Genomic DNA, 14,335 nt, shown 5'->3' on the forward strand with positions numbered 1-14,335 from the left:
ATTAGGCGAAATGAATCCAAAAACCTAAGCCACATCCTCCCAATCTTTATCGATATACTGATGAATCTTTCTGAATTACTAGGGATCACTTTTATTTCGCTGTTGGGTAATACTGCCAAGTTCTTAATAATGAATGCTTCGTCGTATGAAGAAAGGTTGTGAAAGTATATTGGTATGAAGTTTGGAAGTTGACAGCGGGTGTTACACAACGAGCACAAGGTATAACGAAACTGACCTGTTATATGGTCGTGGTCCCGGCATTTCCTTGACTGAACCAATGTCTCATCAAATGCTATTTCACACAGCTCGCAGTTTGTCGCTTCATCATGCTGTTTCTGTTGTTCATCATTTAATGCAATCATACTCACATTTTTAGTGTACAGCTTTTCCACTTTTACAGCTAGCTCCTGCATTTGTAAAAGGAATTCTTTTGCAGCCGATTCCGATCTGTGTATGTAGGGTGAGGTGTTTATCTCAGCTTCCTCTAACAGCTCTTTGGGAAGGTTACTTGCTACGATATAAGCAAACGAGTTCGCCTCGTGCCGTTGATAGGCATTGTCTGTCGAGGGAACTGGATATAGTGTTGATTCGAAGTCAGCTGTGACTACAATTGGTACTTCAATTTGCATCTCGTAGCTAACAAATCTAAGTTTGCTTTTATGCTGCTCCGGCAAAATCACTTCACTTGGTTTTGATTTTCCACAGAGCATTAAATGTTCACTCAACCAGTGCTGAGGTGTCGGAACACAGCGCCTGTTTTCTTTAAAGGTGCTACACCTTTTACAGATTGTAATTTTGTTGCTGCCTTTTGTAATTTGTGGCTGCATAAGCTTTGTGAAATTCAATATTAACGTAAAATGAGCCTCTCCTTCATCATTTCTAACGAGAAGGAGATCAAAATGGTCTTGCTGCTCATCAACTATCCTGAGTGGTGTAATATGGGCATTTTCGTCCAGTTCGAAGATGTTTACGCTAGTGTTGATGTTTTGTTTTTCAAATTTTTTCATTTGTGAAATGGGCGTTGGAAATGAAATACCATCAAAGTTGTAATGTGTTTCACACTCCCTAAAGCTATGCTCAGTAAGCACTGAGTCATAACGTATATTAGGTAGACTTTTGGCTAATATACAATACATGAAACAACAATCATTGCTGTTTTTTACATTTAAAATGCATTTCCTTTTAGCAATTTTTGGGGGCAGTGGCAGATAGCCACTTCCAGCAGGCAATGCATATGAAAATTTGCTTAGTCTAAGTGTGAGGCTCTTTACCTCATGCAAAGTCCATCCACTGCCTTTCGCCTGCGCTTCAGACTCCTCACGAAGCAGTTTGCTGGCGTCCTTCTTCAGCAGCTCTTGTAGCTCATCACAGGCGCTGTGTATAAGCCTCGACGTGGTCTTGAAGTTCATAAGTTCGCAATGTCCTTCAGGATGGCAGTAGACGGCCTCCAGTACGACGTTGTACTTGAGGGATTTGGTGACACGCAGCTCATCTTGTAGTATATCGAGCACCACTTCGTTAGCAGCTTCAATAAATGGCGGTAGGTCCTTGTAGAGGTTTTCATTATTTTCTATGACATAGTCTTTGGCCGATTGAAGACCTTTTTTTAAATACCACGTCAGCCTTGTTGTTGAACTTGTATGTGATGATGGACTTGGCAATACACTAGTCACAGGACGCTTAGTCACCTTTGGAGGTGGTAGTTTTCTTTTCAAGCCACTGCCACTGGGTACTGCTTTAATTTGCTGTGGAGGTGTCTGAATTGCTGCCTCGTGTGTCTCTCGTCTGTTGTCATTGTTGCTCGCTACTGCTGATGTGAAGTAGTCGTTCAACGCCAAACACATTTGCTGGTGACGGCTCCTTGCGGATGCACTAAGGAAGTAGGCTTCTCGACAGATGGCACATTGTAGATACATCTAAAACATTAATTTCAAACATTAAGTACATTGCTCATGGTCTGCTATAGTTCTATTATATTTGGTTTGAGATTGTTACGTTAAGTTTTAGAAAAAATACATTAATTTTTAGCACTTACCTATTTTATTATTTTAATTTAAGTTTTATTGCCTATGTTATCATGTTCAGCATGAGATTTTACAATTCAGATTCTTTAAGCTCATATTACACGCATTTTGTCTTTAGTTGTGTGGATTTCTTGCAACAATGAAAATTTGCTTATATAGCTGCATGGTTTAGTGTAGTTTTTGCTAGGACAATATGAGGTATTAAGGGGCTCTTTACATTCGACTATATTAAGTTGTAAGCTCTCAAATAATAGTTTACTAAACGTAGTACCAAGAAGATATAAAACTGACAGGGCTTTCTACTTACATTGTTGTAGAAGTTTTCACAGCTAGACTGCTCAACATCTAAGTGGAACTTTGCAAGACGGCACGTGGGGAATGACTGCTCACTTCTAGCGCTGTGAATGTAAAAATAAAGTGTCAGTTGTCATATATAGTAGTTTCGTCAATACCAAAAATAAAGCATACTCCTTCCTAAGTAGATTTTTCATCATTATATAACAACTGAAGCTAGTTAGTTCTATCCACTGCATAGATCGTCAAATCAAAATCAAAATATCTTTATTCATCATCCATACTTGATTAGTGTCAATATGTTATATTTAAAACGTTTGTGATATAAGCTTAAAATATAATCACACAAAATTTATATTAACAATATCGAAATACCGAACAAAACTTAAGTTACAAAGTTTAGTTTTAAGCATTCGTGTTTTTCTTTACAATTTTTTTTCTTGCCAATTTAATAATTTTAAACTTTGTTAATGCGAATAAAGTGATTTTTTCATAGCCAATAATGCATTCACTAGTTATCTAGCCTAACAATAATGCGGAAATCATAGAATTACACATGGTAGAGAGATGGTTGTGTCTGCACTAGCAAACAGGGACAGCACTCAAGAGTTAGACACAAAGAACGAGCTTTAAAGTTGCTTAATCTATGCATATACTAAGCTACAGCTCTAAAGACAAAATCTACACTCATTTCTAAGCATGATTTATTTATTTATTTTTCGAATTTTGCTAGCTTAACTTATGACAAAAAATGCGTATATGCAAGTTTTTCTAAAATAATCCTACATACTTGCTAAGTTCATAATACCTAATGATTTTTCTTTCTGATAGATATTAATTCGTTTTTTTTTTTAGTACGTTTTCTTTCAAAACATTGTAGTATAGAAGTGTTCTTAATTTTTTCTATAGGGTATATAGGTTAAAAATCATTTATTAAGTAATAAAGACTAAACAGTGAACATATATATTTTAATAGATATATAGTTAAAAGAAATATTTATTGACTTTTATTTATGTAGCTACATCCCTAGTCACTAGGGTACTTTATATTTAATAGCTAGTTATTTGAACAAGGAAGAACCCTTAACCCTTGGCTAGCGTCATGATTTGTCCATTAAGAACAATATTAAATGCAAACACACACTAGCGGATTATTTATTTCTTTTTACACAAACTAGTTCTTGGTGACATTTGAAATAGAATGTTTGTATTGATTTGAGAGTGAAGAATATTTCAAATTGTATATAGTATTGATTAAGTGTATATTCAACATATAATCATGCGATAGCCAGAGATTGTATAATTAATCTATATTAATCGTATTATTAGAAGTTTATTTAGTCATATTTATTTATTGAATATATAATTGGTTTTTAAAGATCAACGTATTTCTAATCAAACAGATTTTTAGACATCATTTAATATTCTAGCTACATACTTCACTTCAGATTTCTAATTTAACGAGCATTACCACGTTTTACAACACTCAGATTTGACATTAAATAATTGTAAATAATTTTGTAAGTTTTGAGTCTAGCTATTTAACGTTGCTCTTATGGTAAGGAGAGCAAGGAGTTATAGGAAAAGCTTAAATCTTATGGTCTTTTTAAAATCCTAGCAACTATATTGCAAACTACGATATGTTTGTACTTACAACTATGGAGAAGATGTTCTGGCATCACACAAGCGTAGACGACTTCGACTGATGCACGTACTGCCCCGGACGCACAAACTGACCGAGGTGCACGAGTTACTCACAATGCAAGCTGGAGTCGAATACAACTTTGCAGTGCCAATGGGCTGCTTTTATACAGTTTGTGTGAGGTCAGTGATTGTGGGGAGCCAGGATTGCTTATAAGCGGCATAAGCGTACATGGCTGCACAGTTCTCTGCACGCAACCGAACAGGTATGTCTCGTGTGCTTATGCATTAACTGTGAGAATAATCTTACTTGTATGATCTTTTAGTTTGTATATGCTTATTTAGCTTACACTTTTCTACTACTACTATAGCTCCATAATTGTATTTTCTAAGAGTGCTAGTTGTATATTCTTATTTGTTGCTGTGCTGATATTTGTTTTGCGTTAATGCATAATGATGCATTACTCTCATACCCTCCACTTACTCAAGGTTTCCCCCCTTTGTCTGTCCCAATATGTGTTTTTCTCTACACTGCTGCGTTTGCTATACTGTCTTGGTACTGCCTACATGTTATACTGACTAATATTTCTACTACTTGTTATATGAAACGGTATTCCTGACACATGATACAAGATAACATTGATTACAATATATCCATATGTTGTAGTGTAACAGTTTTGCTACACATTTAGCTATTTAGAGCTATTTGTAATATGTATATAGTTGCGCTACGATAGACTGCTATGTGTATGGTATTACGCTCTACTAATCGATATATGCAGCGATATACTTGTTACAATCTGCAAACCTTACTTGTTATATTTGTATATTATAAGTGCAACGGGTTTTCTATACATTTAGCTGTTATTACTAAGCTGTTAAACGTTTTATATGTATCTAGTTGCCCTCCGTTGCGCTAATATTTCTATGATATTACACCTTGCGTTATATGCTGTGACATACTTGTTTCACGCAGCAATCTTCAATTGTACTATTTATGCTGTAGTGCTCCAGTTGTTTATGCATTGTCTATTAATGCTAAGCTAGTTAACTCGATAAATTTTCATTATATCAGTACTCGGCCTATAATATGGCATACTATTAGTACGACTTTTAAAACAGGATATTTTTTTTATAGATCATAATCATGGCCCTAGCAGCAAAACTCAACACCCTGGAGAAAGGACCATACCTCCCTAAGATCGACGTTTCGGCGCTTACTAACAAAGAGGGCTACTCCATTGTGGCAGGGAGGGCAGTAAACACCAAATACGGAGCGTCCATCGTCCTAGACATCCATGTGCCAGAAAAGAGTGCCGACTTCTGTATATTCTTACCGAAGCGGTTCAGCGAGGCGTTGAGTTCAGATGAACTGAAGGAAATCGCTGAGAGCAAGGCATATCGGGTTCAATACTTGGGGATGAGCGGGAACTCTCCGAATATAAAAATTTGGAAACAATAAATGTTTGATATTTGCTCACTGAATACGTATTTAGTTTATTCAGTCCTTTTTTAGTCTTAAGTACTATATGTAGATGTAGACATGTGTATTTTACGCAAGCGTTACTTAACTTAGTGTCAGCTCTCTAGGTCAGACAGGTTGCGCTGAGTTGCATTCATGACCTAGTGCGCCGAATTGAAAGTGAATTCACTTTCTACTGCAATCACTTGTACAGCCAGCCATGACATTCACCTCGCACTTATACTCGCAACAGCGGGCTGGTAATTACAGCTCTGCTGTAACCTCTACTTGTCTGCTAACCAATACTTACACACTTCTTATATATACAGTGCTTAGTGCCTACAGTCTACACAAACTAACATACAGTTTTAACCTGCACAAGTCGTCGTCGCTCGCTCGAGGACAAATCGTCCCCTGCCCACACTCGTATACTCATTCCCAACATCGCTGTCACTTTTATTCGCCGGAGAAAAAATCAGGCAACCCTATCTACTCATAAATAGTTTTAATGATTTCGTTTGCTTTTGAAGGTGGTTTACAAAAATTGCTATTCCGATTTAAAAATGTCTATCCTTTATGTTTGTTTACTTCAATAGTTTCAGCGTTGTCAATTAGTCGCACGACAGAGAGCTCGCTTTGGCTTGTCATGCGATTTTTTATCACTCTGTTTAATGTCAAACACAATTTTAATGATTTGTAATTATTTTTCGCTATTTTAAATCATTGCCAAGCTTCATTTAGTTATTAATTAGTAGTGTTGTTAGTGATAGTTTTAATTTAGCTTTTGTTTGTCTTTGTTTCAATTACGCGTATCTCCGCTTAAGCATAAGTTTTTAATTAAAAATCCATCATTTTGTCAAAGAGTTTAAATTGTGTGTTTTGGTATTAAAAATTAACAGGTTTCGTGATATAAAATCAGTTGGTTTAGTCCTTGTTAAAGTTAACTTTCTAATTGTAAACGCTTTTAGATCTGTGCAGATATTTAGGACTGACAGCTAGTATATTTCAATATAAATTATATGAAATATAAATTATATTGACAAAAATATACAACTTTTTAAATTATCTTATCATAGAAACCGTTCGAATACAGTATTCCGCATTCAGAATTCTATTAGTTTAAGCGTTTTGTGTGGAACAACGTCGACTCAACATTTACTTTTTACATGAGAAAGAGGAATATCCTCCCTCCTGAAATGTAATGTATATAGTTCTTGAAAATTATCGCTGAAGGTAAGTTAAATCTATGATATGATGCAAGCTTTGTTTGAAAGCAGAATTTTCAGTAAACGGTCGCATCTGATCATGACACATTGATAACTATAAAATCCAAATACTCGTCTATACAATTTTAGTTAATGTCGAGGTTATCGTTTACTACTGTGTAGTAGTAGTGGTGTTGCTCAGGTGTAGTGTAAAGTGACGCCGGGAAGTTTAATGTGACAAGATTGGTTAGGTCAAAATATTGTGTTAAAGGTGTAATTTTAATTCGACCCTCGAGGGTTTCATGGGATCAACGGGATAATTCGAGTGAGCAGCCTCTCAAAGACCAGGAATAGGGGTGAAAAAATGTTGGAAACTACCAAAACCTCCCCCATAGTCGGGGCTTTGAAGAAACGTCAAAACAGCATCGGATCCGAGAGGGATCTTATAATTCGCAAAAAATCTTTTATTTGGATATGCCCCGAGTCTGTCGCCCTCGGATAATTTGATCCAAGGGTTGCTGTCCCATTCAACTCCCTCTTATTCAGTGCCAATATTTTCCACGCCAATTATTATCTTCCTCAATTTCTTTCAAGTCTTGTTCATTTAAAGGATCAGACCACTGGCGACGGGAATCGCTGAAGAGAAGGATGACTGCTCATATCTCTTTCTCTGTACCTACTCTTCTTGTAGGGAAAGTTGTAAGTCATGAGTTGGATTGTCCTTCTACATTGATCTAAATTAGGATTGAAGACTATGCATGAAGATTTGGCCTCTATTATCACGCAATATAAATCAACAATATTTCACATATTTGAGCCGTGCCAGTTTGAATATTGAAGTAGACATCCAATATATCGCTCAATTGATCTATGTTCCTTTTTTATTCTAAAGCCGGAAAAAAACTTATGAAAATGGAATGTCTAGTAATTTCTAAAGGTTGGTACTAATGATAAGTTTCATGGATATGAATGGAATGATCACATGAGCCAAACAATAGTAGTCGACTTGCTGTGGAAGACTATGCGTGTTTTATACCGTCTAATTGAAGGGGATTGAGTGTTACAAACAGCTCCTAGACGCTGCATCAGCAGGTACAAGCTGGCGGTCGGCCCACACTCCACACTCCACACTGTCTGTAGCTGTGATGTACGGATTTCTCGGTATTGTTATCAGTCGCCACTCGCCAGATAGGCAGGAATGCTCGACAGGAAGCCGTCTGATAACTCCGACACCATTCATTCTACTGGTCTTTGGTCACTAGTCACTGGAGCAATTCTATTGTTGAACCGTTTCGAGTTATTATAGAGATTCAAACCTGGACTGTTTCTCTTTTCCGATCCTAGAAATAATAGGACTTTTAAAGATAGTTCAAAGCTAGTGTATGGGGTAAACATCTTCAAAGTTGTTATAAAAATAATTACGTTCTTATAGCTTCATTTAAGGCATTATAATTATGTTGAAACGAGTTTCATACATTGATTTGTTTGTATTCGTCCACGTTTGCTAGTGATAGTGCCAATTAGTTTACTGAACAATAATCCTTCACTCTGGAAACATATTTCCCAGTTCCAGGATATTATTCCTAATATATCTTTTGACAGTGAAATAGTTTATATTGTCTCTGTTGGGCTAATGTGCATGTTCCTCTGGTTGTGTTTACAAGACTAAGCACTCAGCCCGTGTCTTGACTTATGCACCCTCGTCTGCATCTTTGATACTGCCTCAGTAGGGAACCGTGTCAACCAATCACCTAATCACCTATTACCTGCCATTGTCTTCTCTCTAGTACTTGTATTTTTTAAAGGTGTGTGTTTTCTGGTTTTGTAAAGATTTTTAAAACAACCTTAGTGAGGTACGTATATACTAGGCCTTTGTCTAAGCAACACGATAGTTTGTTTACGTTTTTGGACTTCTGTATTTGAAATGCAATCGTTTGGAATTTATTAGTAGACCACTAGTATTTTTTTTTCTTATATTCTCTAAGTGATTACTTTATTTGTCATTGCTTAAAAAACATCATTGTATGCTGTAAATTGTACTTCATTAATCATAAATCTCAAAAATCTCATAAGTGACTGTATTCTGATATAATAAGAGTTTAATGAGAGTACAGAAGAATTAATTGATACACCGACCTAAACCTAATGATTGCATTAAGTTAAATCTAAAAAAAAGATATATAAGAAGAGTAAAAATAATTCAATGTTAAATATGCGAAATTTATAGCTATGCTTAAAAGTTCTTTGAGCACGTAATTTACTTTTGTTCTTAGCAATGCATGTTAGGAGAGTAGCAGTCTACTTACATAATGTATAAACTGAATTGTCGGTGTATTTGGATTGCTTAAAAACCAATTAATTATTCAGTTGAATAAGAAACATGATCCAAACCAAATATGTAAGAAACTCTGTAAAGCAATGTTTTCCTGATATTACTAATGAATATGCAACTCTATAAGCTATTTTAATAATAAATCATATTTGTGTATCAAGACTCACAAACTGTTGACCATTATTATTCCCTACGTTATTCTTGTTTAAGACTAACTGAAACTAACTTAAAGTTATACGGTAGTAACAAATAACTTGAACTTTAAAACGTAGTATTTTACATTAATATTGGTGCGTGATGCGTGACGTGTAACGCTCAAGACGCACTGTGAGTGACGTCATGCATACTGTATGTAGGCAATAGCCTTGACTGTACAGGACATTAGCTAGTCTCTCTGTCAAGTCTTGTGGATTTTTAAACAGCGCCAAAGTCTGTCTACACAAAGCCCTTCAATGGATCGCCTTTTATTAATTGCGGCTGAGTGCAAGGTTTGCGGCCATCATGTGTTGTAAACATTCAAGATATTATTTTCATTGTGCTACTAGAAAGATCAGGGCTTGGATTGTCCCTTACACAAAATTAGCAAAAATATGAATAGCGTAGAGACAAAAAAAATTGTGGAATGTTCTTTTGTTTTATATGGAATTTCCCATATAGGGAATACAGTATTTTACTTACTTTTCACCTTATACAGTACTGTACTAAGTAGTTTGCCTTCTAAAATAGCGCAAATGCCGTGGTAGCCAAACCTAGAGTATTTACATTGCCCGATTTTACATAGGCTACCCAATGGCCATAAATTTTACTTACTTAATTGTGATTATTACCGTAAATAAATAAATAATAATAAATAAAAAGCCTTTATTTGAGAGCGAGTTTCATATAAATGTTTTTCAAACTTACTCAAGCCAAACTAAAACTAAACTAACCTAATATATACAGAAATATAATATACAAAATAACTACAAAGAAAAAACATTTAGTTAAACACCGTAGTTAAACATGACTGGATTTTATCTTTTAATTTAAAGCTAGGCGATGTGTGCATGATTGTTTGCAAGTTTATGATTAATTAAAAAAAAAAAAAAAAAAATACTCTGCGTGTCAGGTGTTATGCAAGACGAATAAAACATTTAATTCAGTTTTGCAAAGTTTAGCTCTGTCAAAGTTACATTGCGTAGTACTCAGGGTTAAAACCCCTCCTTCGCAAGTCCTTTTATAATGAATTTATTTATGCTATACGATTTTGGAATATGTAACACCAGACTCTAGGTATGTCACTAAAGTTGTCTTCACCTCCCCCCCCCCCCCAGGTGTCGCCGCTGCTAGACGCTGCGCCGCGCCGCTGAACGTTGAACGTCTGCCAACATGTAGTGTTGTAAATCTGGAGATTCTCGCAGTTAGCCGCTAGATTGCACATTCGAGTTATAACTCCTCTAATAAATTTTGAGGAGGAGCCGAGTATTTATTCGTTTGTTGTTTGATATAACTTGGGGTGAATAGGCGAAATAAATTATACCCTTTTGTACATCCTGAATGAAAAGAATCGTGAATATTTCATGCTATTAAAAACTTTTCAATACGTTAGGTAAGGGATAGCTCAATCAAATTGTTAACAATAGTAGCTACAACTAACACTCAATCTGTTACAACTCACAATTGTTTTAATAATAATCGAGTGTACGTTTTAATATTATTTAGTGTTTGCGTTAATTAATTGCGCAAAACTCAATTTTATTTCGTCAACTCTTACTCAAATATAATTTTAGTTACATTTCTCTTCTTATTTCGTCTGAAATCTTAAAACAAAACATGACAACTAATACTCAATGATTAGTAGTGTCAATACGCTTAATATCTCTGTAGTTTTTCATATACATGTCAGGTTACCCAAATACAGACACGTTGGTCCGGACTTCTCATTTACTTGACATTGGCAAGTATTCTGTTACTGCCGCCTGATATTATTTACTTGATAACAACAATTATTCTTACGATGCATGTTAACAGTTTTTACTCATTTGCTTATGTGTGCCCCCGCATTGCACGATCGCTCTGTGCTCTGCAGCTCCTTAGCATATCCTCCGCGCCGTAACTCTGGTGATAAGGTCCTGCGGTCACCGGTCACCGGTCATCGGTCACCACGTACAGTAGGAGCTTGTACAGCGCCCACACATTCGTGAACCCCCACCCACTGCACAATTACAAGAGTACAAACCACGCGGAGACACGAAAGGGCGTTCCTCGCCACCTACTCGACCACTATCGATTGTTATCGAGTAATCGGTTCCGGCAATCGGATTGTTATTGGATACGGGGTTGTGATATGTTTTGATATGAGATACTAAGCCAAGCGATTAGTGTGTGAAGCTATTTGATGATAATTGTGTCCTCAATGCAGATTGTCGAATGCTCAGACGAATGAGAGGTTACTGGTTTGTCATGCAGTTAGAGCCTCACTAAACGTGCGAATGTCTCCTCATTATCGCGTAGAACGTGGGCCACGGACCTCGCTCGTAAACCCACCGTCGCGGCGGTATGGCATGGTGATGAGACAAACTGCAACTAACAATGTCACTTAAACTACTTCAGTGCAAGCTTTCTGGAAAACAAACTTGAATGCCAAGTTTTTTAAATAAACGCTACTACACACACAATAGCTTAGTTCTGTTTGAACACATATATAATGGTAGAATTAAAGCAAAATTAATGATACATTTCAAATGAAAATATTTTAAAACAAAAATCTGTTTAAACTCCATCAAAAATGGTATAATGATCAAAACTTGGGAAGGTGACATCATAAAAACACCGGATTATTGATTAGTAAATGAACGATAATTCATGATACGTGAAGCACTCGTAGAAAGAGTAGGCCTATATTTGTTGACTCTCTGCTCAGTATGTAATGTAACCTAACAATCTCGAATGAGCCATTGCTATTTCAGTTACACAGAAATACCGGCAATCGTATAGATATTCACTTCTTAGTTTATATTTCATTGTCCTTTTGATAGTAAATATTCAAGTCGGTGCGATTAAGTTATCAAACATTTTGACTACAAGATACAAAATAGCCAAACATGAAACAACATTAGCTATGGCTACCAAACTAACTGGCCCAAAGATCGTTCTGTAATCAGATGCGCGGTCGCGGCTGCTGCGGAATGTTGAATGTCGAATGTCACAGAATGTCTGATACGATCCCAACCATTCCAAAACAGTATAAATTAGAGTTGGGAACGTTTTTGGCAGCATCGGGAAATGCCAAACGTGTTGTCGTTTTATCAGTGTTGGAAGTTCTCGTGTCGAGGTGGTGTTTAAATGTTCAGCGCTAACACTTGTATATCAGATTGTTGATTGGCGATAGAAACCCACTACGCTAATCGTCAACCAGCATTCTGTGGGAGATTGGAATACTTATATCGTTAGCCATACCAAGTAGTCAACGGCGATGGCTCTGTCTTACAGTTTGTAACTTTATGCGATATGGTTGGGGTGTTTACTTCAGTATCCCAGGTTGATGATTGTTTTATTGCTTATAGAGGTTGAAGCGTGGCTAGAGCCGGTCTGACAGGCGCGGATAATGCATTTCGCACACCGGTCATCTATATATCTGTGTCACCTACTGAAGACAGTACCATACACACTACACAGTACACCATACCACCTGGCACAATTACTTACTACTACTGTACTACTCAACGTAAAAGGATTGTTCTGTAGTGACGCCTACTGAGCTCTTGGGCGTTGTTCAGATACATACATGAAAACTTGTATGTTATACGCTAAACGCCTTCATAACACTTAACAATATTCATTCTTGGTTACTAGTACATGAATCCATTCAAAGAACACTCGTGCGTCACCACTGATGTATGAATAGTTGCATAGTTGCTACACAACACAGCGGAGTGTAGCAGTAAACAGCCGACGTATCACTATTATAGGGCTACTACAGTATTTGTCTTGTGGCCAGCAGCGAGCAGCAAGTGGCCACAATTAACTCAATAACAGAGTAGCTGGTAATAACAGATCCCGATGGTAAATGACACCTCCGCCGTGCCAATTACGCCTCAATAATTAATAATAAATTGGCGTCACAATTGGGGCATAAATCAATTAGCCGTTGATTTACTCCGCCATTGTCTGTCGCGCTGTTTGCCGCCATCTTTGCTTTGATTCCGTTAATGTTATCGTTAATTGGACTCGTGTCTTGTTGGGTTTCTGCGGTTTCCCGCTTGTGTTGGTTTTTGTCATTTGTTTCCTTGTGTTTTGTTTCTGTAGTTGAGTAGTGAGTGCGGTCGCCGGTCAGGTGGTTCTATTAGCCTCTCGGGTTAATAGACCCGCTCATGTTCATGTGTTGTTTTATCATCTTGGATGTATTGGCTGATTTTACATTGTTAATATTTATACTGGTGTGTAACAAACTTTAAGTTTACGATCCCGTAAGCAATACAAACTGTAATCAAAACTATATGCTTGGAGTTAAATTATTCTTTCGTCATACCACGGCTTCGCCTCGATCGTAAGACTTGGGCTCGGTAAAAAGTCACTTTAGGCCCTAGTGGTAAAATAGGCCTACTGCATATTAAAAAGTTGACTTTCAAATAATGTTTTCAAAATTCTTAAATTAAACTACTATCATTGACTACCGTGTATACTCAATAGCATTGTATAACATTACATATAATTCTACATTTAAAACAGTTCTAAGCATAGTCTTAAAGTTAGAAGAAAAACTAATACAGTAGTTACTACTCTAAATTTCACACATTAAACATTTTACACATTCGTAAAAAAACAACTGAAGAAAACAAATGATATTTAAAACCGCACATGTACTTTTAGGACTACAATATATAAAATTATAAAACGGAAAAATAATCAAGGTAATATCCGTTCAGTACAAGCAATTATAAATTGTATTTGTAATTATATATACATATTTCACGATTTTAAATCCACCATTGGTTCTTAAAAAACACGAAACATTATCTTTGCAGATTTTTCATGTGGGGGTACACAACACATACATAAAAAACATTTACACATTAATTTAAACTGATAAAAAAAAATATACATTTCTGAAGCCAATCCGAAATTATCTTTGCAGATTTTTCATGTGGGGGTACACAACACATACATAAAAAACATTTACACATTAATTTAAACTGATAAAAAAAAATATACATTTCTGAAGCCAATCCGAAGAGTGTAACACGTGTTTGTTGACGCATTACGTTTCTTGTTTTTTATTTTATATATTTAATTTTTTGTGTGTTATGATCTCGAAATGTATGCAGTCATTGTACTAAAGAAGTAATTGCTTGGTTTGAAAGTACCTGATGGTGGTATTATACATAGTCATTATACT

The 14,335-nt window shown here is 36.1% G+C and overlaps 2 protein-coding genes across 5 annotated transcripts in view; both read left to right on the plus strand.

Moving 5' to 3' along the window:
• Positions 1 to 14,335, plus strand: part of LOC129005330 (protein pangolin, isoforms A/H/I/S) — a 259,998-nt gene that overhangs the window by 120,106 nt on the left and 125,557 nt on the right. The window lies entirely within an intron of this gene.
• Positions 1,366 to 5,434, plus strand: LOC129005331 (uncharacterized). Its single transcript, XM_054434195.1, has 2 exons — positions 1,366 to 1,540; positions 5,098 to 5,434. Exons 1-2 carry the CDS (start codon positions 1,535 to 1,537, stop codon positions 5,419 to 5,421), a joined length of 330 nt encoding a protein of 109 aa, XP_054290170.1. The 5' UTR covers positions 1,366 to 1,534; the 3' UTR covers positions 5,422 to 5,434.

Source organism: Macrosteles quadrilineatus, unplaced genomic scaffold, assembly GCF_028750875.1.
Source record: "Macrosteles quadrilineatus isolate MER2022 unplaced genomic scaffold, UCM_ALF_1.0 Scaffold_19__1_contigs__length_3004403, whole genome shotgun sequence".
NCBI lineage: Eukaryota > Metazoa > Arthropoda > Insecta > Hemiptera > Cicadellidae > Macrosteles > Macrosteles quadrilineatus.